Genomic DNA, 25,660 nt, shown 5'->3' with positions numbered 1-25,660 from the left:
TTCATTTGTCTCCAGCTACGAGCTTCGTCACACCGCCGTCTACTAGGGAAGGTTAAACGTTTTTTTTTTCTCCGTTGCAACGGGATAATGGGATAACAGACCCAAGTTTGTTCCCACGTACCCATTCCTTGCAAGTGAGGTAACATCGAAGTCTAGAGAGAGAGAGGGAGAGAGAGGGAAGGAGAGAAAGTGAGCGGGAAAAGCCGATCTAATTCTCCGGTTCATCTCCGAAGAGAATAGGTTTGGCTAGCCGCAGGCAGCTTCATCTTAGCTGCTTCGCTGCACCCACCTCTATCTTCAGCGCTTTTCGTAGGACCGGTAAGTCTTGGGTTCGGGTTGTTTGCCCTGCCTTACAGCCGACACGCCACCGCAGTCACCGCGGCTGCCGTTAGATTACGCTTGTTGCTGTTGACGGGAAAAATGATGGCTTAGAAGAGGTGTATAGGTCGCCGAGCTGAGTGTCAGGAAAATTGGATTTTTCTTGATAGCCTTGGTTAGGACAAAGACAAGGTAGCGGTTGCCGGGATGTAACAAGGCGGCCTGGTACACACACGGATATAGAGGCTGTTCTAAGAAGAGAATGAGCTGGAAGATGAGATGTCAAGAGCACACAAGCACATTCATTTTGTGCTGTGGCGAGTCTACGTTCTCATAAAGTGCTCTTGAGGGAGCGCTTCTGTTTCTTTTTGCTTTTTGTTTCTGTTTTTTGCCTGGCACAACAGAAAGCCTAATAAACTAAGTGTTGACGTGAGGTATGACCAGGAGTAAGCACACGGCATGGCCAAAAATGTAAGCGGTAATCCATCAGATGGACAGCTGATCACCGTAATCAAATGAAGTTAGCTTTACCACTGAGAAATACTGGTTACTGTATTTTTGTTTTCGTGTTAGCAGCCTCTGTAGCGACGAGAAACTTCATCTTCTAAGCTTTGCTGTTCCATTCCGCGTTCTAGTTGTATTTTATTCAAGTTGCTTTTCGTCCCTTACAGTTGCGGACATAGTTAAGAGGCTCCAAAATAATGTTTCAGCTGTACATACATGGCAGACCATTGTCTCGGCTTTATGCTAGTGCCAGACGACACAAAGCAAGTGTGCGACTCTGAAGATATTGTTTTGCCGCGTGGGGGTTGAAACTGTTATATTTCGTAATTTCAACAAGCAGTAGTGTTTTCTTGCACATTTCTTGATCCGCATCAAGTGCCTAAGCTACATACAAGAGCCATATTCAAACTGGATCTCCAGAAAGCGCTTGACAACGTAAGCCATAATGCAATACTAGAAGAACTTTCTAACTGAAACGTAGGGCATAAGACATACCGATATATTGTGGATTTCTTTACCAGCGGAACTGCTACCCTAAATATCGGAGGACTGAAGTCGAACACCATGAAAATAGGTCACAAAGGCGCGCCTCAAGGATCTGTGTTATCACCCATGTTATTCAACATCGCACTCACTGGGCTCCCGAGAAGACTCGAGAACATCCCGCGCCTACACCATGTTTAGCATGCGGATTATGTAATGCTATGGGTGACGCGTGGCAGCGACGGCGAAATCCAGGAGACCCTGCAGGAAGCAATAGATACAGTCACAACATACGTAGAACGAGGAAGACTCTCATGTTCCCCGGAGAAATCGGAGCTCCTACTGAAAACGAAAATACCGAAGAACATTGCAAACCTCCAACCAAGAAATAACTGCCTTGGAAATCAAAGGTATACCCGTACCCAGGTGCCATGCCGAAGGGTACTGGGATTGTTCCTATAAATTGGCCATAAAAAACACCACAACAATCCAACACCTAAAGGCATACACAGCACAGATGAGCCGGCCTATTTCGAGAATTGCCACCAGACACACCGGCAAGAAGGAGAGCAATATTATTCGACTGGTACAAGCTTTTATCAACTCCCGTATAGTGTAGAGTGCGCCATCCTTAAATTTCACACTTACCGAGAAACACACGAATGACATAATGATGAGGAAAGCATTAAAACAAGCTTTACACCTTCCTCCAAGCACAGCAAACGAAAAGTTATTAGGCCTAAGATTACATATTACACAACACACTGGACGAAATTATAGAAACACAGAGGACATCACACTATGAACGCCTAACACAAGCGAAGACTGGACGGACAATAATAAACAAGCTGGCAATAGAATATCAGACGGAAAAAAAGGAGAGATATTCCACCGGACATCAGGAACACCTTCATAATACTCCCCACCCCAAAGAACAACCACCTGAACCATAACGCAAAGCGACGGAAACCAAGAACTCAAAAGACTCAACAAAGTGCTCAGAGACGCTGGACATGTGGCTGATGTTGATGCTGCAAAGTATCCGCCACAACCATGACTCTGGGAGTTGGTACGGGTACAAAAATGGATATCAGAACAACTAGGTTCATACGTACCAAACACTCAGAAGAAGGAGAAGAGACTGCAATAGCTTTAGCATACGGATCAAGCACTGCATCATGCATTGTCACTGATTCCAAAGCAACCGTAATTACCCCTTACCTCTTGGTGCATTCAGTATTCCCGTCCGCAACACTAGACAAGCCAGCAATGGCAATTTTAATCTTCCTATTTGCCATAATGCGTACGGAGAAAGACGAATAGAATTTACAGGAGCGAAAATTTGGAACTCGTTGCCAATTGAAGTAAAGCAAGCTAGGAATTTCAAACTGACATGCAAGAAACATTTTTTGGGAATGGAAGCAAGGCTACAAAGTTAGTTTTTCTTCAATGTGTTTGTGATTGCTGTCCTATATGTTATTTTGTATTGGACCGCTTACTAGCCTCATTGGCTATCGGTCCAAATATCTGTGTATACATTTTGTTTGTGTTACTCAATAAAGACTTCTTGATTGATTGATTGATAAAAATTAATTACACCAAGGGACTTATATGACCTCAAGCAGACCGAATTCCCATTGGAACCCATCCTACCCGCTGAACTGTTTGACTCATCTAGACGCCAGGCCATGCAGGGGTAATTCGCAACAATGCTGCTCCCGACGCTGCCCGAGCAAGTATCAACCGGGAAAGACACTTGCGTTGCCCATCTCTCTCTGTACAACAAATCCCGAAGAGACCCAAACAGAAGTACGGCCCCCGGAACGAGAAGCAGATCAAGATATAACAGCTTCCCAGTAGGAAGAAATGACTACTTACGCAGAAATCCTCGAATACTACCAAAATGCTTGAAATAAATACCATCCTCCTGATAAACCATTAAACACCAAGCAACTAAATGGATACTTCTACAAACAAGGACCTTCCCTACGCCACTATTCATGCACCGAATACACCCAGAAGCATATTCATCACTCTGTAAGACATGCAATTTACACCATGTGCAGACTTCTATCACGTCATATCGGCATGCCCATCACCTCTAAACAATATCAGATACCGCGTAAACCACAATGCTAAAATAAAAATCCCTCAGCAGTGGGAGGCTATACTGCTCAGCGAATGCCCAGAAGACCAGCTTTGGGCTGTCCGGCTGGTGGAGGACGCTGCTACGGTTCATGGCCTGGCCTGCATCTGACGGAAAGGGGAGCTTTACGGGACTAGCCTCCCAGCCCCTCCATTCCCCTTTCGAACCCAGCAGGGACTTTTCAATTAAGATATTTTATCTCTCTCTCTTCACCTACGCAGCTATGTTGTCAGCCTATCTTTCACGGGGAACCCAAAGAGAAGTTCTGGTTACTTACTTTGAGTCCAATGCTGCACTCATCAATGACTGCACTCATACGCCCTTTCTCTGCGTACATTTATTTTCGCAGAAGAGCTTCGACATTTTTAGGAAAAATTGCGCTTGCAAATAGGGCAGCAAGACCGTGTTCTTTGAACCAGTATTCAGCTACATAGTCCTATAGTACCTAGACGCCGGTCAAGTATCAATACAACTACAGTGTATTGTTGGTAACTCCACAATTCCTGGAAAAGTGGCCTAAAGACATTAACATGAAATTTCGAAAAGATAGCCTATGTCCTATTTTTGATGTATCGTCATTTGGCTGTACTGTTCAGCAACGCACTTGTCCGTGAACTATCAAGGCGAGTGCTATATTGTTTGCAACATGCGTCATATTGATCTCTATATTTCGCTACACATACGCATGAAGGAGCTTCCTCAAGGGATATAGTGTAGAATGTATGCCTGAAGAAGGCAGACAGAGTCGTTTTAACGCTACCGGCCAAAGCAGTTCACGGATCAGTGAAATGACATGACAAGAACTTTATTGAGGTCCTGAAGAGCTCACGTCCGGGGGGACCCAGGATGAGCCGATGGGACTGACGGGACTGGCAGGCCGAGACCTACCGCAACATCACGGGCCTACTGAACGGTCTAGCGTTGTAGATGTTCTGGACACTTCAGGGCGGATTTCCAGGAGTCCTCCGTTTGAAGTGAAGATGCCTCTAAGGCAGGGCACAGCCAGAGCGTGTGTTACAACATTCTTATCCGCAATTGCGGCATTCCTGTGGGTTTTCGTGGTAGATTAAGTGCCTTAAGCGAAGAGCAGCGTAAGATCTGGTCTGTAGCATTATAAAAAGTATAGAGGCCTGGGCCCTGTCACGCTTGGGGTGTGGCAGGGGGAAGGTTCTCTGGCTTATCTTACAATGAATGGTAATCTCATGATATGTGTGGAGCGGGTCTTTTCCTAGATCTATGAGAATTTCTGAGGCCCCAGGTTTGGCTGCGTGGTTCGTGAGGTCACGTGCATGCCTATGGGCAGCCTTATTTGGGTTAATCCCATTCGGTCCAGTGATGACCCTTAAGTGGGCAGGGAACCACGAAATATGGTGATATCCCTGCTCTTCACTTCTGATAGTGAAGTCCTTATCCTGAAAGATGTTACTTGTTTCCGCTACCAGTCCGTACGAGAAGGAGCGGATGGCCGAGCGTGAGTCCGAGTATATAAAGGCTGGCTTCTTACGACTATAAATAGCTAAAGCGACAGCAGCTTTCTCCACCACATTGGATATCTTCACCCTTGGAGAAGCTGCATTAATGATTTTTCCCCCTACGTCCACCACTGCTATAGAGAATCGTTCCTCTGTGGGATACTCTATTTAGTCGATAAAAAGCGCATCTAGCCTGCGTTAATGTAAAGCTCGTAGGATTGCCCTTGCTCGTGCGTTCCTCCTGCCCATGTTATACACAAGATGAATGTTACGGGGTACCGGGTCTGTTGCGAAGTGAGACCTGGTGTCTTTGCTGAGAGATTTAGTGGGTTCCGGGCTCTACTGGGGTTCAGTGCCTGCCTCCTCCAGGATTTTCAGGTCAGATTTAGAGGAAGAGAGCCGAGAGATTTAGCTGAACAGCTATAACAAAACTGCCTTCTTCAGCCCTCACTTTCATAGGGGCACCAAGGAACTTGACGTTTCAACTGAGAAGCAACAGTCTCTTGACGGGGATTTTATGCTAACTTTCTGTCTTGAGGAACAGTCAGTAACTATGCGTGATATTTGCTTGATATCCCCAAGGCTCAGTGTTGGGACCATTATTGTTTTTGTTGTATATTAATAATATTGTAATTGGTACACAGCCTTTATTCAGGATGTTTGCCGACGATCATGTTGTTTATAGAGTGGTAGATGACCGTTATCATTCACAAATCCTGCAAGCTGATTTAAATATTTTAGCTGACTGGTGTGTATGTTGGGATATGTCATTAAATATAGATAGAACTGCTCACGTCACCGTCACATTAAAACGCGCCAATCATCCCTAGAAGTGTAAAATTCATGATCTTAAAAGAGCGTAGGTAAGGGCATGTTAGTATTTCATAACTTTTACGTTTTTTAGCGCACGAAAAGGGACGAGAGACAGAAGTACGATGGGGACACAGCACTCTGTTCGCGTCGTACTTCTGTCTCTCGTCCCTTTTCGTGCGCTAAAAACGTAAAAGTCATGATCTTACTCTAAACATAAGCAAGGAATTTAAATATCTAGGCGTCTTTTTTTTTACTTCTGACTTACGATTGAACAAGCATGTTAACTATACCGTAAATAGGGCAGCGTCAGTTTTAGGATTCTCGCGGTGGAATTTCAGTCATCTACCAATCAACCTAAAAACACAACTGTATTTCAGTCATATGCGCTCAATACTTGAATATGGGTGTGTTTGTTGGGACCCGCATACATTTGAGCTTATAGATAAATTAGAAAGACCAGAATAGGGCACCTAGATTTGTTCTTGCTAACTACAGCCGGCAGCTTAGCAAGACAGAAAGCAAACATAAACTTAAATGGCAAGAACTGAAGGACCGTCGAAGACATGTCAGATTAAAACTTTTCCAAGATATTTATTATCATAAAACAGGGATAAACCACGAACAATATATCCAGGCATCACACTGTACATCAAAGCGGCTGGACCACTGCGTAAAAGCCAGGGAATTTTCTTGCAGGGGTGACGTCATGCTTTATTCTTTTTTGTTAGAACTGTTCGAGATTGCAACAGTTTGCCACAGAGCATTGTGTATATCACCTCAAATGATGCCTTTTTCCATGCATCGAAATAACAGTTCATGTACCTAGTTAGATCTGTAATCTTCCTGCTGTAATTCCCTACGGGGCGATGCAGGTAACTGATCAATAATAAATTTCGTAGCAACATACGTCTGGTTACATTTGAGAAAACGTTTTGTATTACATAAGTTTCTCGTCTTCACGTGAGCAGCTTTCACAGTAATTTAGGTACGACGATAAATACATTGTCTTACTACTCTTCTCCTGCTACATATAAGAATCAGAACCATTCATTAAATGCTTTTTTTTTCACGGCAGACGTTTACAGGCGCCGCTCCAGAAACAGTCACTGCGGTCAACACCTGCTCGCCCTATATTCCAGAGTAAAAAGCATGTTTTTCTCTCACATCCTTCCACAAAATACTGATCAAGAATGAAGAGAGTAAAGCTCGGTGTTCAGCTCTCTCTCTCTCTCTTCGCACATTAACGACTGTTGCAATCATTAAACGTGTTTCTGAATTTTTCTTTCAGCATGTGATGCCGCCTCCGAGGAAGGCGGCAACACCAGATTGCTTTCCTGCGATGTAAAACATGAGATATTACGACGACGCCTATGAGCGCCATAACTTTAAAGCCTTCTCCCGCGTTCTTCTCATCTCTGCAGCTTCTGCTCTTGCTTGTTGTGGGACGAGGACGGAGGCTTGCCTGCGCTTGATTACTTGCGTCGTTATACGGTCTGTGAACGAGCGCGCCGGAACTCTGACTCGTTGCCATGACAACGAACTCGTTAAAGGTGCAACACCTGGGCGTTGGATTCGCCGCTGCCTGCAGCATTGCTTTCATACGACCGTGCTTCTACCACATCACCTCTGTTCAGCTGGATACAAATATATATACCTTTTGTAAATTATATTTCATTTCCATTTAGGTTTTACAGCTGCTGCCTAGAGGGAAAGTTGAAGGCATGGAATTTGCCCTCGTGTAACTACTGTAGCAGCAAACACCCTTCACAATGTTCAAGTTATTTTCTTGGATAAAATGAGAGCTTCTTGACGTCACACAGAAGAAGGTGGCATTATATTTAACCGGCTAATTATTGGAAAACATCTGCCTCCGAGTTCGGCTCTTGCGTGGCGTTCGCATAAAGTTAACCTAAAGAACACTAACGACGAGGTGCGAGTGCCACTAAAAGACGCCTAAGCCAAAAATTAGGGTCACCTACCACTTTCTTGAAGTGCAACGAAATTTGACTAAACGAGCCATAACATTTATTGAAATTTAAAAAAAAATCATGAAACTCTAAAACTCCCTCAAACCCGTTCTTCCTGCAAACAGAGATGTAATGCACAGCATAAAGCGCCATATTCGGTCCAAGTCGTATTTATATTTTTACCTCTTCAAGAACATGCTGTCTGCGCCCGAAAACGTGAAATCTAACAACATGATTTTCTGGCTTGTGGCCAATTATTTTTGTAATTCAAGCCTCACGGGTCGTTGCGAACAATTTTCCGCTCTAGGAGTTGAAAAACAGAAATGCATCATGGCTTGTACACGCCGCCTAGCGGTTGGAAGAAGTACGAGCAGTGCAACAACCGCGAGGCCCATGATGACAAAATATTATAAAAAAGAAAAAAAAAAGGAGAGGGGTGTCTGATTACTCAAGTAATATCGCTATCGGCGTGCGCTTGGTGTTGTAGACTAATAGCATTCCCCCTGGAAATGGTCCCGGTACAGTTTCAATAAAATGATGTCCTCATATTGCTGGAAACGCTGCAAAGACCAGAAATTATAATAGCGCTATTGAGGCACCCATGAAGGAGCTTAGATGAAATATATATATATATATTTATATTACGGCACCAGAAATAAATTATAATGACGAAGACCGTTAGTTCATGGAGCCCAAGCCAGATCACATTTCCTGCTCCGCTTTCTGACTTTCTTTTTCTCTCTTACACTTTCCTGTTCACCATAAAATACAAGACATATCAAAAGTGATGCTAAAGGATGAAACCACAGTCGTAATTATTTGCGATCATGTTACGTTCGATGCCTCAGCTATTATGTTTTCGTGTATATCGCAAAAAAAGAATGGATATTGATTGCTTCGTTTCACCAAGCCGCCGGCTATTATTGCGAATGAAAACTCATATCCCATTACCGGTTCTATTTGGGCTTACGCGGTGATAACTCTTTCAGCAAAAACAGCACAACTTTTCTTTTTTTTAAGCGAAAATTTCTTTGCCTCTTCTCTCGACGCTGCTGTGAGGGTCCTGCCGCGCGTGCCGCTGTTTTTCTTGCAACACCACCAGACTGCTGCTGCAGCGTTGCACAGTTTGTGCGTGGGGTACGTGCTGTGCTTGATCTGCTATGGGACAAAAATGCAGGTGCTAGGCCGTGGAGGTCGCGTGCTAGGCTGTGACAGTGTAAGCATTACAATCGTCCAAAGCCTGTAGAGAGCGCTTAGAGCTGTCGTGTCAACAGCGTGCTAGCTACGTATGCCGAAGGAGCACGCGAACACGTGCCAGCACGAGGGCTCCAAAGCCTGCACTCAGTGTCGAGGACGCCCGGACCTGAAAGAAGCGTCGCGCGGAACAGGAGCGCTTTCGCTACGCAGCGAAACGTGGTGCAGGCAGCAAATGTTCGTATACACTGCATACATACAACTATATTAATTGAATTAGGCACAGCCCCATAACTCAACTAAAGTTTAACACTTCTGCCGCGATACAATGCGGTATGTGATGCAGTGATTATGCTCCACCCTGTCAGACATAATGAACCATGACTCACAACGCATCCCGCAAACAGGTCTCCTGGTATGGTATGTGCGCTACGCAAACAAACAGCACTGGTGCACGCAAGGTAACGTTTAACATCCCTTCACCTCTTCTCGTATAGGACTAAACGGTGAAGAAATTAGACGTTGGCCGCCAACATCACCGCTAACTGTCCTCAATCAAAGCAAACAGCAAAACAAAGCTTTGCTTACATCGATTCCCACAATGCGTGGGACCTGCCGAGTTTCTTTTGTTTTTTTATATTGGTGCCTGCGGTGTAATGGAAAGGAGTTTGCACTATTGGTATTCCGGTTCCTTAGTTCTAGCTAAAAATTGGCATGTATGTCTCAGAACAATATGAAACATAGTAACTGCTTTAATTTACCACATCTACCGTAACAAAAAATTTCTTCCACAATTCTTTGTGTTGGGCATCAGCTGCAGATTACGCTTGACATTAAGGCTACTACATTTCTGACTGTACGATTTAGCCACGGTCTCTCCTAAAGTACCCGGCGCGGTATGCCAGTGGCTACGACGTTGCGCAAGCTGAGTTCGAAGTCGCAGGTTCCATGCCGACTGTGGCGGCCGCGTATGGACGAAGTTGAAATGCAAAAGCACCTGTGAACTTACATTTAGGTGAGTGTTGATGAAACTCAGGTGGTCGAAATTAATTGGGGAGACTTGAGTTAAAATCAGGCCACGGTTTTGGAACTTAAAAACTAAAACATTCAGTTGCTCTCCTTTCGAAGTCCTGCAGGGCATAGAGCTGTGTAATCTGTGTAATAAGGCTGTGCAGTCTGTGTAACCTATGCAATGTGGACGCGGGCGTAATGGAACGCTACAGCCCATATATCACCGGTGATAGTGGTAAGAGTAGGATAAAGCGGAACACAAATAAGGTTATGGCGGGGAAAGCATTCTAAATTTCGGTGACGTTCGCCTTGCGATCTTCACTGAGAGCACTTCGCCTGCGCTAAAGCTTACAGAATTGAGTACTTTCCACTTCAAAGTTTCGTTTGAGAAAACTGTGTCGTTCCTTGAAGCACTGATGCACGTAAGCTGCCGAGGTGAGGGGCATATAGTTATATTGGCTCTGCATTCTTAGTCAGGAAATCGTAAGAGGATCGCAGTTCGTCTTCAATCATTGTAGCTGACGGGGCACTCCTCGGGCACCATACCGCCAGCATATTGGATGCTTTTCAACTGTACCGCTTGTTATATTTTTTTATTCATCCAGCATCGCAGAACAATCTTAATCACAATCGGTCACTCTCATCTGCAGACACCATACAACAAAGCTTGACTCTGTATTTTATCTGAGTGTATATAAGGTTACGGAGCGAATGGCTTCCGGGTGCTCTAAACGGCTACATATATAACCGATCGAATGAATAACATTGACGGCTGCGGGGTTCGTTGACGCTTGCAAAAGTTAAGAACGCAGGGTAGCGCTTGGAGGAACTGGATAAAGAAAAGAACACGGAACGAATCACACAAAGGCTGTGAAGAGGCGACGCCATTCAATAGCTTCCACAGACACGACACAGCCTATATCGATCGCGAAATCTGCCATTCGCAGTCGCGGTAGTGAAGACGCTGACTTGACACCTTCCACGGTACCCACCACTCACAACTCGGGGTGGTCGCGTCTTGCACTTACGCAACGATAGAAAACCCGAAACGTGCCAGTTGCCAAACCGTTTCCTTCCTGCTGCCTTTTTCTTCCGCCAGTTGCTTTCGCTTTTTCGGTTGTTCTTTTCAGTCGTCGCTATAGGTTGGGTTACTTACGTCCTACCGCTTTATTGCTTTTGTCTTCATTGTTCTTCGTTTCCGCTTCGCGGTTCTTTGTATAGGGATTGGTTTATTTATTGCATGCACCCGAAAACACCTTTCCTATCTGAGAAAAGTGGTCGGAATAAGCTGAGAGGCTCGGTAAGCAGTCTATGAAGAACATAGAAGAAACCTCGACGAGTTACTTGGCTGTTGTGTCAGCCAGTTCTTGATGCCACTAAGCAGCACTTAATCCTTTAGCTTTGCGCTGATCCTGACCTGGCGAGCAGATTCCTTTCGCGCTGCTTGCTCCTTCTTATGAGGAAGGCTGCCACCTACTCACTGCTCAGAAGCTGCTTCGCGCTACTATTGGATGGAATTGTTTGGTTACTTCTTTCGCAGCACGCCATTCCCTAGAGCTATACGGTTCCTTTCAGCCTGTTCCGTACAGGCGCTGTATCCACATGGTTTAGTATTTCGCTTCCTCAGATGCTTTAGCTTTCAGAAAAATAAATACATTAGTGATTGAACACTACATGGCTATGAAACATCTTTACATGGCTATGAAACCGTCCTGCAACTTTTTCCCTGCATTCCAATTTTAGAAAACCACTTCACGTTACCCGAATTTCACGTGCCAAAACCACGATTTGATAATGAGGCACGCTGTAGTGGGGGCTACGGATTAATTTTGACCACTAGAGGATGCTTAGGGTGCCCGCATCGCACGGGACACGATCGTTCTTGCATTTAGCGCACACCGAAATGCGGCCACCATTGCCGGGATATGATCCCGCGACGCTGTGCTGAGCAGCGCCACACCATACAGCCGCTAAGCCACCAAGGCAGCTGACGTGACCCGAGAAAGAAGGTTATTGTGAATGAGTGACCACATACCCGTACACCTCAACGAGAGCGTGTCCGACGGAATTTTCTACTTTCAAATTACGACGGCGCATGCGCAGCGAAGGCTTACACACTGCGAGCGCCACATGAATTATTGAAAACCGAACGACCGCTTCAGTTGGGCCACATATACAGTGGTTGCACGGCAAGTGCATCACAATGCATTCTTCTTCGTTGATTGACTGCGAATGTTACCAAACCGAATCCATGAAATTATTTCAAGTGAGGATAAAATTGAGCCGAGTTGCTACGGAAGCACACGACCGGTTGGACATTTTACCAAGTATACCGCGGTAGCTAGGTCGCTATGGCGTTCGGCTGGTGAACAAGAGATCGCGAGTTCACGTTGCAGTCGCGGCAGTCGCATTAAGACGAGATCGTAATGCAAGAACTGCCGTGCACTTGCATTTACGTACACGTCAAGCAACCGCAGGTGGTCAAAATGAATCTGGAGACCTCCATCACGGCGCAGTTTATATTCCAGGAGTTGCATAACTTAACTTAAACAAAAGAAGTCAAACAATTAATCAGCTTTATTCAAGGGGTCTCTGCTTGTGAAAATATAGTGTTTAAATTTATTTTGCACGTGTTATTCAACACACGTGCAAAGTACAAAAACTACGGTTTTCAGTACCTCTGGCCGATGTGAATGAGTGCGTGAGTGAAGTAACTTTATTTCAGTCCAGAGAAGACGCAGGGGAGACCCCGCGCCACCCGGCTAGTCCCACGTAGGGACCGCCAAGCCGAGCTTGACGGCCCGATCGCGGGCACTCTGGACGGCCAGGGTTTGGTCGTTGAGTTCGGGGCTGCCCAAGAGCGCAGCCCATCTATCTTCGCTGAAGGAGGAGCCGATGGCTTCACACTCCCACAACACATGGTCCAATGTTGCCCTTAGTCCACAGGCAGGGCAGTCCGCACTGGGATATCTTTCAGGGTATATATGGCATGAAGAACCGCGAGGTTAGGGTACGCACGGATTTGTAGAAGTCGAAGGGTAACCGCTCACGCCCTGCATAAGGCGGGGTGCGGGAGGGGGAATACCCGTCTTGACAGATAGTAGTGTGTGGTGATTTCATTAAACGTAAGCAAGGGTTCCCCGCGGGGCAGGGGGACTGCTGAGGTGGCGTGGTCAGTGAGCCCTCGCGCGGCCTCGTGTGCGCCCTCGTTAGGGTTAGAGGGAGAACGCTCAATCGATGTGTCATACTTTCGCGCATTGCGCCGCCTGCAGCGATGCCGCAAGGCGTCCCAGCTTCAGACAAAAATTGCGCCTGTTTTCTTCGTTAGCTTCTACACGCGCCAATCAGGCATCCCTCTCCTATGTGGTGGCACCTTTGACCGTGCTTCCTCATAATAATATAGCGTAATTGAGCCCCCGCCTTTCTTCTTCGAGCGAATGTAGCTAAGACCAAATTGCTGCGAGAATGGGGTTCCAGTCAGCGCTAGCGTGCTTATAATACTGCACTGCACAAATAAATGTATCCTATGTAAACGTCCAGGAACACATGAGAAGACAGTGCGTTCACATGCATTCGTGTCTTCGTGCAGCTTTATTCTCTAGCCATTTATCGCTACCCCTGCCTGGCACCTGTGAACAACCTTCGGATACGAAAATAATTAAGAAAACAACAAACAAACAAAAGACAAAAACAAATGAACACAGTAAACACGAAAGAAGATATCAATTTTCCTTGCTAACCTTGAACTAAGGCAACATCCTGCAGACATGCGGGAAGCATTCAGCGGGGAGGTCACCATTTATTCTCTTTCCACTTCGTTCCATTCCAGTTCTCACTTTCTTCCGCCTGCGTGTGTCGTGCGTTCCTATTGAGTTTTTCCGTAGCCTGCGGTCACGCTAGGTAGCGTGATATTGTGTGCAGTACCGCCAAGCGGGCGAAGAGTTCCAGGTGCAACATTCATTGCTACAACAAGCTTACGGGTAGTATTATCTGCCTCTGACCCTACTTAGTCGATTAGACACATTTTAAGCACTACGCTTAGCCACGTCGTCGGCAAACAGCTCACATTAAAGAAGGTATATTGGGACCCAGCTCTCTGACGTCCTACATAGGGCTCAGCAATTTTTGGTTTTAACCGAAAAAGGTGCACCAAATTGATTTCTTTTTTAAAAGGAATTTAATTTTAACCTAATAGCGTCAGTTAAAAAGACCTAACAAAGAATTTGGCTATCGAATGCGAGCGTACTCGCACTCTGATGAAAAGAGCCTGGCACGATCAAGGCCACTCGGCGTGTAAGCAATCTTTGCGCTCTTCTCCTTTCTGCCTGCTTTAAATGTAGCTGCTACATGAACATTCCTTTTATGTGGGCTCAAATATCGAATTATTCTCTTAATTGCTGGAAGTCGCATTGCCGTATGACGTTGTCGACTGGCTGTAGACTACTCCTAAAGAACATTCCTTGATCTCTATATCGGATGCAGCTAGGGTGTTGTAGAGCAAGAAGTGCAGCCATACAAAAATTCTCACCTGCCTAAACTCACCTAAACAACTCTCCCCTAAACAACTATATCCAGCAAAAAATAAAAAATAATAAGTGCTAATAAAAACGAAAACAAGTACGCCGCATTTTCGTAAAATATAACGGAAAACGTTTGTTTTGGTATTTAGTTAAAGGCTTAAGTAAGTAGGTAGGAAATCAATGCCCGATAATTGAGAAGGATGTTCGAACTGTTCACTTTAATAGGTGATGTCGTAGCGGAAAATCTAGACACTGCCAGCCACGAATTGCACAAACGCCTTCCTGTTTCCTTGTGCACGTATACCCCACAAATACCACACGAAAGCGTGTGGGCAAGCTCAGTAGGAAAGCGGGCAGTTCACCTAGGGCTCGCGGCTCAAGGGCAGGGTCTTTTCATGATGTTCATGGGCAGTAGTTGCCAGGAAATGTTGGAAAGAACGTCGCGGAAAGAACATGGCTGCTGTCGTCGTCGCCATTCGACCGAGACAGAGAGAAACAGCTAGCTTTCCCACTCACGCTGCTTCGTAGCGCTGCTCTTCCGCCTGCACAGATGCGCAGTCGCATCGTATATTCAGTATTTCGCGAGCTTCCTGTCTTCATGAAAAAATAGGAACACACGATGTGCGCCTTGATATCAGCATACCATGTTGACGTTTTTCACTGTTCTCAACAACTCCCTGTTTCAAATTGGGACGATGAAAGTGATAAATGAATTACGGGGGGGGGGGGGGGGGGGGGGAGGAGGAGTGTGCTGAACTCCTACCATTGACTAAATTGATGCAACGGACGAAAAAGATTTGTATGTTTACGAACAATCTATCGAAAATATTCGCTTAGTTATATTAGGGCCGAAAGAACGATGTACTTTTTTGAAGCTTCGTGCTATGTATGTATGTATGTATGTATGTGTGTATGTATGTATGTATGTATGTATGTATGTATGTATGTATGTATGTATGTATGTATGTATGTATGTATGTATGTATGTATGTATGTGTGTATGTATGTATGTGTGTATGTATGTATGTATGTACGTGTGTATGTATGTATGTATGTATGTATGTATGTATGTCTGTATGTATGTATGTATGTATGTATGTATGTATGTATGTATGTATGTGTGTATGTATGTACCTTCGTGTCGTCATATAAAGTGACTATGCGCATAAATGATCGGTCCTATCGTATACAGGTTCTTCTCACCAAGGTCAGCTTTATAATCTCCAATCGCAGCTTAATGCAAAGATTTCGTCATTCTATGTAGCTTCTCAAACTAACTCGAACGGTGCGTTCCGAATATTTCCCGGCCTCCACATAGCTAACCAGATGAAGGAAGCCCAATGTCAACTTTAAGCGCGCCAGGAGAAGTCGCCTTTTGAGGCTTTAAAAAATCTCGTCGGCGCCAACCTGTCGCAAGCTGTAGCCGCTAAGCTTAAATTTGACGAGCTGGACCGGCGAAGAAGGGATTCCGCGTAGATTAAAGTAGCCCCTCTATACGCTGATAACAAGCAGCGGACTAAGCTCAGGATGAGCCTGGGAAGACGAGGAGAAGACGATCCGCACGCGGACACCGTGGTCCGCTCAGGAAGATGCTGCGCAATCTGGGCTTCGTCGTGTGCGCGCTAACACCGTTCCTTCCGCTTCTTCCCCGGACAAAGTAATCGCCGCCAGTGAAGATTAGCGCCACGCGGCACGGGCCGCTCCCGCTTTCGAGTTCGCTTAATTAAAACTGGGCCCAGGCAGGGCAAGCCTCGGGCTCCCGAGGCTGCTGAGAGCCTTAGGCATGCGGTGCCCTGCGCCGCGAGCTTTTATCCTCCGCTCCCCCGTTTCGCACGAGCTGTTTCCGTGGAGGTGCGCGAAATGACACGGCTCTGCTCCGACGGCCGCAGCTTCATTACTACGCGACCTCGTATTATCGCATGCTTTGTACTGGCAGTTTCGTTGTTCGTCCGTACATATGCGAATGTTTCTTGCATCGTTGCGAGCACGCTTCTTTTTTTTTTTTTTTTTTTGCGACGTGGAACGCATCTCAATCCTTCTCACGTGTGTAGACGTTTCCGTACGTGCTCATCGGAGTGGTTTTCTGCGTAATGTGCTTTGTTTTGCGGATAGTATTGTGCGCCGCCTTTGAGTGTCACCCGACCGAGAGATTTGACTAGATGAAACAAGATACTCTAAGGTTATTACGCTACAAGGCATCGGCGTCTTGCGCGTTCATGTTTCGTTAGCATTTCTTTATGAATATGCGCTAAAACAGTACTGCTGACTATAAGTATGCATTGGTATATTCTCCTTCATCAACAGGAGCACTCCTTCGTAGGCCTAACTTGAGAGCACAGTTTTAGTTCATCGCTAAACTCTAATCTAAACCTGACGTTGGCCCCACGCTCGCGTTGCGCCACGCTTTATGCACGAATAAGGTAGTTTAAATACAGCACATCAGAACGTACGCACAAACGCAAACTAGGAAATACTGGGTTGAGCGGGGTGCGCCTACGAAAAGCAAAGTACACAAGGTCTGAAGGAAATTTAGTGGGTATTTAGTGGCAAATATGACAGAAATACATTAGCATTACGTCACGTCTTTTATAGGTTCCGAATCCATGTTTAATAGGATTTAAATCCTGTTCACCAAATTGCAACGTGTTGTTCAGGAGTACCTCTCGACGCACGTGCGGCCTCTTTTAGAAGCGAAGTGCAACTCACGGTTATATTACGCCACCGGCTTCCCGGACTTCACACACACACACTTCTTTTTCCCACTTTAACACTCGTAATATCAATGCAGCAAATGGAAAATTTCTAAGAGCAACATACACTCGGCAGGCTTTGTTACGTAATTGAGCGATGTGTTTCCTGACTCGCGCCAACGTGATTCTCGGACGAAACAATATTTTTTTAGTATTCGTGCTCAGAAAGATATTATTGTGAACCGTCGCTCTCATAGCTTTCATTGCCATTTTTTTAGATTTCTTTGTTCCTGAGCTTTCCGCTGGCAGCAGGAAAGACGTGGCGTCTCCATCCGCCCCGCTATAGTCTTCCAGAAGTATAAAAGCTTTAGAATCCTGTAAAACCCGTCAAACATATTGCGAGACGCAACAAGCAGAATTACCGCTGTATGAAACTGACACGCGCATATATTCGGAGCTGCCGAGAACAACAAGTTGCGCAACGCATATCCACGTAGTTCCTTTCGAGTGCAGGCTACGCGGAAAATGTCATTGTAGAGCACACAATAAAAAGAGCTGGGACACGTTTACCGATAGATACCAAGTACCATAAATCCAAAATAAAGAGACAAGAAAATGACATCGCGGACAATATTTTGCAAATATTTTATTTAAAATGGTTGAGCAACAATTTTTGTAGCACCCATGTTTTAGTGCAATGAAAAGCTTACCGGTCAGAGTGTCTAATCATGAAGTGGTAACACGGAAAACGCCGTGGAACACTCTTTATCAGAACTTTCATATCTGCAGTGAGGATGTAGTCGTTCACTGAAAGCATGTTGAAAACAGTGGTAGGTGAGTGCGATAGCGATTATTCGTCGGCATTAGTGGGAGGCAGACGACACAGCGCGGCCGTTCCTGCGAGAAAGTATTGTTTTGCTTATCAAGCAGATGTTGGTGCGATTAGTGTTTTACGAAGCGTTAAATCATGTCTACAATAATAGCTACGTGTCTTCGGGGTTTCCTGTCCAACAGATTTGGTCATTTAACCAGTCAAGGATGCTTTATTTTAGCCAAGCCAAGTTCCCGAAAGTGAAACGACGCTTCTATACGTGATACGCAGTTCAGCTTGTTGCCGTAGCCACGCGTGGGCTAATATAGTAGTGCTGGCACCAATTTATGGCACAACTAGTCGGTGGCATTTTGTACCTCACAGCAAGGCCACACAACTCTGGGTACTTACTCGCAAACTTGTACGCGTAAGATACGTGCGCCGCCGTGCATTGTGGGACGTGTGTGCCACACGTTAGCGTGGACTTTTAATTCGTAATACGCATAGAATAAAGCGCAAGCGTCTAATGATATACGAACTACAATTTTAACCGATAAGCGTGCTGTACCTAATAACAGTCGACTTAAGTACAGCAATATCACGTTCCACATCCGTAATACCGAGATTTCACCACCAGGTTACGCCACTAACTGGTTTTTCAGACTTTGTCGATATAAATTGTAATTCCTGCTTAAATCGCGAACAGCGTGCTGGATTCTATCACTGCAAAGCATGTACTTTTATTTCCATCAACGTCCAACAACACATTTTGGCCAGTTGTCAGTCCCTTCAAAAGATAACACGGGAACAAATGGCGCAAAGACGCGACATGTGGACACATAAACAAAAATCCACATGTGAGGATCACTATAATCAACGTCCAGCGGGACAACCAGCTGTGGATTGATCCAAGTTCCGAATGCTTATTAGAAAAACATTAATTTGAATGGTATGGAATAGGGAGAAACTTATCCGAAAAGGGCTTGTCTCAATATATCTTGATTTCGCTCATCTTTCAAGGTCTATTCAATGTTTAATTCGGCGCATACCAGTTCTCGCTGTGCAGATTTGGCGTAATCTGCCCTGTTTCAAGTCCAGTCCGTGTCATCGTCTATGTTTTCTTGGCCTGCATTGGTCTCTCGAGTGACAAATGTGTCCATTAACAAATACCAGCCAGACCAAGCACAAGTCTTAAAAAGAGCTATAGACCATGAAAAGGATAACACGCGTGAAAACTGCGATCGTTTTTCAAGAGGGCCCTTAAAGTCTTCAAAACAGCCTCTGCGTCGTCGATATATGAGGAAGCCTGTCCCTAGCGTCCCGTCATATATAGTATAGCCGCTGGAGACGCGCGAGCGGGGCTTCGAGTGTTGCAGCTTTATCCCACACCGAGGAGACAAGCAGCGAATCGACGGGAACGCCCGGGGAAAATCGCCGGCAAATCCGGCCTCGCTACTCTTCCGCCTTCATTCCCAAGTGTCAGCTCGTTTACTTTTCCTGCCATGCAGTGTTTTCTTCTTCTCACACGCTTCTCGCTGTGTCCTTCTTCCATGCCCCGCCTCAACTCTTTTCCCAAACCTAACCCCCACCTCCCCCTCTTTGCCTTACTCCCGAGTTACACGCGGCTCTTTGGGTGCTTCGACGTCGTCGTCGCCATCTGGCGGTGTGCTTTCCTTCCCGCTCTCGCTTTGGAGGCTGCATCGGCATCGCGACCGTCGACAGCCACCCCCTAATCCTCTCGGGACAACATGCGACCTCCAGAGACCTTTAAAAGAGACACACACGCACAAAACACAGGAACACACACGCCAAAGTGCTCACTGAGAAGCACATGCTGGCGCGCGCGCGCGCACGAACACACAACCTACTATCTCTGCCGCAGGAGCTCGGTCCGTCCGAGACCCGAAACAAGCAAGATGCTTTGGTGGCCGGAGCTTCCCGGTATCCGCCTACTCCACTCTAGAGCCACAGAGGCACACGGACCCGGCTCCCATCCCACCGTCCTCGCCCACGCAGAGATACGAGTACGCACGGATTCTCGGCGCACGCATAAGGATATGTAAATATTCCGGACCGACTCTTTCGCAAACAATGGATGCGGTCTGCAGGAGAAAGAGAAAGTATTGTGCAGCCGAACTTCGGGTTAGGTTGGTGGCCTCGAAGAGACGGAAAAAGAACGCAAAAAAAAAACACCGCATAGAGTTCAGGTCGATTCCCTACCCACAGTTGTATTATGCTGATTCGGTCATAAACTTCGCCTAAACTGCGTCGCGCATGCAGACGAATGCCGCATACGGCAGCGAGTGAAGCCTGCAACGAGGGCTGCAGCTCAAACGGGGAAAGCAGTGCTCCTTGTTTGAGTGTTTGTGCGTGTTCGTGTGGTCGCGTGTGCAGTTGAAAGAGCGACCATTTCAGCCGTTCGTCATTGCTAAAGTACAAAAGAGTAAATATGAACCGGTCCGTGATTCCGATATCGCGTGTCATTGTCACAGCCGTTTCGAAAGACGACGTCACATAGGTAAGTACAGAGTATTGAATGGCGTGAGCAGCTTACTATGTATAAATTTAAAAAGAAAGTGTTAGATCTACCTTGGATAAAACAGACCTTAACGTTTCCATGAGGAAACAAATGACACCAGTGCAGTTGAGCACCACTATCTGTTGTGTTGCATTAGAGATTTTAAGCACAAAGAACTTTCAGCTACACTATTGCTTTTTATTGCAGAGAAAATAAAAAACTGATAAGCCTGTTGTCAGCAACATTGTTCCACAGGTTGAATGGCACAAGATCCTCGCAACTGGTCAAGGTGGTGCTGGCCAGTTCGCGGTGCATTCGAATATTACTAAATCACTTCCGCATTTTCTTCAGTACTGGTTATCTCTTTCCAACATTCCAACATCGTAGCCGCCCCCGCCCCCTCCGCCCCACAGCCCCCGTGAATGATGCGCACCATATGCCTCTGTCCTACATAGAATAAAAAATGATCTAGTTAATCGCTGGTTCGAATGCAGTTCAAATATTCTCTCTTTTAGGTCGAGGGCTATCTTTTACTAGACACCTAGACATATATCCGTAATCTGGCATCTGTATACTTTTTATAGGAAATCTTTCGCGAACAAAACTCTTATTTGAGCTGCGCTCAAAGGTGTGTCCGTGTTTCAGGTGACTGACCCGAACGCATTGTGTTTCGATACGAGCACAGTACAAGGCCGCAGAAAAATCATGGTAAGACTTCAAGAGACAGTAATGATTCTACGCTTACCCAGTGGAAACACAAGGATGACGAATGCAGCGGTTAGGAAGAGCAGACGTGAAGGACGCTGTGGCCGCAGCAGTGTGCAGCAGCCGCAGCGAACACCCTTCGCAACACTGGCACTGTCGACAGCACACGTTGATCCTGACTCCATGGCGATCGCTTTCGTTCGTTTTTCCAGCTGGAAACTGCGAATCCCCTGTCCGACGAGTCAGAAACACAGTGGAAGCAGCTTGGTGCACTCTGGAGCCGAATGGTAGACGAGTTCTGTAAATTAATAGTGAAGGATTATCGTTAAACAGTGCTTAAAAAAGAAAGAAAACTAAAGAAACAAAAATAGTCCAAGATTTATAAACCGCAAGATTAACAAAGTAAAAATTTCATCAAAAACAATCGTGCGTAACAAGTAAGGTTGTAGCCCACTGTGAAGTACTTGCTCTGCGTTTACTATACCTTCCAGTAGCAGCCCACCCAACCCGCAAAGTTTCGTTGGCTTACCGAAAGCTAATTTAATAATAGCGTGCGTTCTTGCCTTTTATGCGTCAGTATTACAATTTCGGTGCAGTTTAGAAAGATAGAGCGCACTGCGAACCATTCCGTTGGTAATCCACACACTTAGCCTGCACAGTATTTGATGGTGTCACCCTCGCAAAACTGAGACCTTTAGTAATTGACCGTTTTTTGCATTTTCTCTAACACCAAGCTCGAACACGTACACTCACGGATCAGTGCTCAGCGTGCTGAGTGATAAGAATCTGGTAAAGTATGCTGATGATTAAAAGCTATAACTTTACCTAAGTTCTGGACCATGTGAAAATCCGAGTTTCACATGATGTGGATACAAAGCTCTTTGTAGAAAAATTTACGTGTTAAAAACAAGTGAGTAAATCACAAATAAGCTCGAAACAATTGACGGTGTTCAGATAGTAACCGAAAAAAGCACCACCTTTGCAGCTCGTTCAAGATGGCAAAGAATCTAAAACTTCAAGGAACAGCGTGACTCCAGGGGATAGTAACCGAAAAAAGCACCACCTTTGCAGCTTGTTCAAGATGACAAAGAACCTAAAACTTCAAGGAACAGCGTGACTCCAGGGCATGATCTCCGAGATTTTGCGGCACCCACCACATGTCCGAAAAATAGTGCTTCATAATCTCGGATTTGAGTCGTATCCGCTAAACATCGTGCACCGCTTAACACCAGGTGCAGGAGCTGTCCCTTTTAGGTGGCATTTAAAGGCTGCCAATAAAAAACATAGACAATTAACCGACCACCAGCTTTGCCAACATATCTTCACTACTATATCTACTACACATTTATAACCAATTCAGGTTAAATTTAATTGCACTGCAAAGTTGAGTCTTAAAACAAGATGGAAGCATGTAATCGTCTAACAATCTAAACCTAACTGGGGAAAAACACATATAAACACGAAGGAGCGCTTGGTGATGACATCTAACATCGTCATTGATTGGGACTTATAAAACATTTAGTATCCACGAAACAGATTTCCTCAAATGACGCGCATTCTTTAACTTAACTCTCACCGTGCGTAATGCTAGAATACTTACATAACCGTATGACAGCTAATGGTAGTACACAACGCCTTTCAACGGACATGCACACATGCGATAGCTATCAACACAAGTGCTCATGTTTCGGTGTCTGATCGTGTGTATAGAAATGTGGTGCTTCTTAATTCAACAACAATAGTCAGCCAACTGGCTTGCCAATACCTCCTTCGCAAATCCATGCACTGCTTGTATGACAACAAACCGCACACAATCGATCGTGTTGGTAGCCTGAGGACAGCAACAGCCTGAGTTAACGCGGGGAAATTGTAACCACACAATGCGCTTAAGAATCTAAGCCTACCGACCCCGTGAGCTGCCTTATTCAGCTTCGAAATGTCGCATGAGTTCGATCAACGACAATTTAATAAATCAAGCATTTAAATATCAATTAGGTCCAACATTCGAGCAATTGTAACAATTTATGCTCGGAAAACGTTCAATAACACCCGGGCAAGAAAGAAATAAGCCCATAAGCGCAAAATTTAACACGCCTATGCCTGCATCTGAGGAGATTGCATTTCCCTAGCCATGCAAGATTTTCATGATTGCTTCAATAGTTTACTACGCTCGACATTTATAACATTATCCTTAAAGGAAAATTACATTGCGGTTGGCCCTTAAGTAAAATGTCAATGCGTGGCACCCCTCGTTCTTATACTAGTAGTGCTTATATAGCGCATTCCGCCTGTATAGTGCTCGCGTATTAGGTGACCTGTATAGCTGATTGTACTATATCGTCGTTACCTGGGGCCCTCCACGTCTCTATTTCTTTGTCGCCGTTTCTGATCCTTACTTTGACGAAGAGTAACCGACTAGAGGCGCCTATCGGGTCGACTTTATTCTTATTCGTCCTCATTAAAGATTGCTCCTCAGTTTATTCTGAAGGAAAATACACGCACCTGAGACCACCCGCTCTCTTTTCAACACCCGCGCGGAACCTCATTCTCGAAAGTTCGGTAGCTGCAGCGCTCCTTATACGTCTCCGCGCGACTTCCTACGCTTAATCATCCTAACACATTTATTTAAACTAAGGCTGCTTCCCTGTTCGCGGGAAACTGCATTCAAAGGAAGGAGTGGTTCCCGAAAACTGTCGAACATTTCCTAAGCCGGCCTCTCTTCTTTCAACCTCTACTCGTGCAGACACTTCATACGGGCTGCCCTCCCCGCCCTCCCCCCCCCCCCCCCCGCCTCAATATTGCAGCGCACGCGCGTCGACCACCTCCGACGCTTCCATCAGCGCATGGCTTATTCATGGCAGATTCAAAAAACCTTCCAGTGCCTGCTTTACTCGGGCCGCGTCGGGAAATCGCTGCTTCATATTCATAGTCTGCTTCGCTCCGATGCCGGAGACAAGGCTCCGTTCGTTCCTACCCCCCCCCCCCCCCCACCCTTTGTGCATCGCTTCAATCGATCCTGCAGGAGTTGCGGCACGACTTTTGGGCCCGCTGCGTAATCGATTGCGGTATACGCGTTAAGTCGTGCACGCGAGCGCCGGATTTCGCGCCTCGCCATTTGCGAAACCCAACCTCCGGCAGTTCCACTGTATTGCGGCCTTGTTAAACGTGAGCTTTTACGTGCGGTGTGCCGGTAGCGGAACAAATCAAAACGATTGGGGAAGAAAAGGGGGGGGATTGCGAACTGCAATTGGAGCCTACACGCACTTCCAAGCTCGCTAATCCGGTGGTGCCCCCTATAGTTACCCGTTATGGTTATCCGTAGGACACCATTAATAATAATGTGAATTTTACTTGTGCCTGTCCAAATGCGTATACTAGCGTTTGTACTTCACAAAACGAAACAAAGGGACTTTTTCGGGCGATGTGCTCCGGGATATTAAATAATGTATGCAACAAACGCAGCCTAATAATTCTGTGCATGGCTCTTAAGTAGTACATGTTCCACGATTATTTCAGAACCAAAATTACCCATGAAATGTAGAATGATAGCGAAAAAAAATTTGTAAGCAATCTAAGCTGGAACGAATTCTGACAAAGAGGTGTTCTAGATGATATCAGCACGTGCGTTCCTTTAAGCGTGTGCAATGCCATGTTTCGGTCCAGGAGTCGGCGCGCAAATTTCTCTATAAACTATTAGATTGTGCTTGCGTCATTTAAAACAAAAAGGATTTCGTTCGCCTTATCTAAACAAGTGCAGGATAGCTTAACCATGCGGAGATGAAGAAAAGAAAGATAACTGAAAGCCATAAACATTCTTCTTACTTTATGCATTGGGCGCTATGAATCAACCACTGCAGCTAGAACATTTCCTCGGCGGGGCTTCATTCAGCGAGATTTTGGTGTGATGTGACAGCAACTTTTAAATACCCTTGATTAAATTGACAATTGACTTTGCATACTTGAAAATTTTCTGAAATTGTTTCTATTTCCACTTTCAAAAAATCTGGTGTGCAGCAACAACTCAATGTGTGCGCTGGTGTGTAAGCATCATTGTGCGCGTGAGAAACTATATTAGGAGCATGTCAGGACTGTTAATTGGGGGAAAAAAGTATCAGCTCCACCGGAAAAGTGAAGACTCGATTGCGATAGCAAATTAGTAGACAGCTATGCGAAGTAAGGGTAGTAGTTTTTTCGGCCGTGTAAAGTGGGAAACATTCGCTTACTAACTGAAATAACAAAGATGGAGTGAGAGCGCACAAGCAAACAGGAGCACATCACACTCGACGCGCGCGGAAGCTGGCTGTCAAAACGCTGAAGCAAGCAAGGAAGCGCGGCAGCAGCGGTGAGCGAAGTGACCTTCGTGCGCTCTATCGCTCCAACGCAAGAGCGGGGAAGAAACAGCGTGCACAGAGGTACGAGCCGTCTGCAGATCCCTTTGAAGATACGGCGCGCATGACCGCGCTCGGCCGTGCAAAGTACGTACTTATTGACAGAGTCAAAGCCACCCC

The 25,660-nt window shown here is 45.7% G+C and overlaps 1 protein-coding gene across 5 annotated transcripts in view; it reads right to left on the bottom strand.

The window, feature by feature from the left end:
* Window positions 1-21,668, bottom strand: part of LOC126537462 (cell adhesion molecule Dscam1-like) — a 206,837-nt gene extending 185,169 nt beyond the window's left edge. For 3 of the 5 annotated variants that reach the window (XM_055074274.2, XM_050184469.3, XM_055074273.2), the window contains exon 1: window positions 21,193-21,668. In XM_055074274.2, coding sequence (XP_054930249.1) covers window positions 21,193-21,337 — 145 coding nt within the window. In that variant the 5' untranslated portion in view covers window positions 21,338-21,668. The remainder of the gene's footprint in view (window positions 1-21,192) is intronic. The other 2 variants (XM_050184467.3, XM_050184468.3) reach the window with 1 other exon arrangement.
* Between the last annotated feature and the right edge of the window lie 3,992 nt (window positions 21,669-25,660).

The sequence above is a fragment of the Dermacentor andersoni genome, chromosome 4, assembly GCF_023375885.2.
Source record: "Dermacentor andersoni chromosome 4, qqDerAnde1_hic_scaffold, whole genome shotgun sequence".
Taxonomy (NCBI): domain Eukaryota; kingdom Metazoa; phylum Arthropoda; class Arachnida; order Ixodida; family Ixodidae; genus Dermacentor; species Dermacentor andersoni.
The sequence above is the reverse complement of the archived record's forward strand: the minus strand, read 5'-3'. Positions and strand labels throughout refer to the sequence as shown.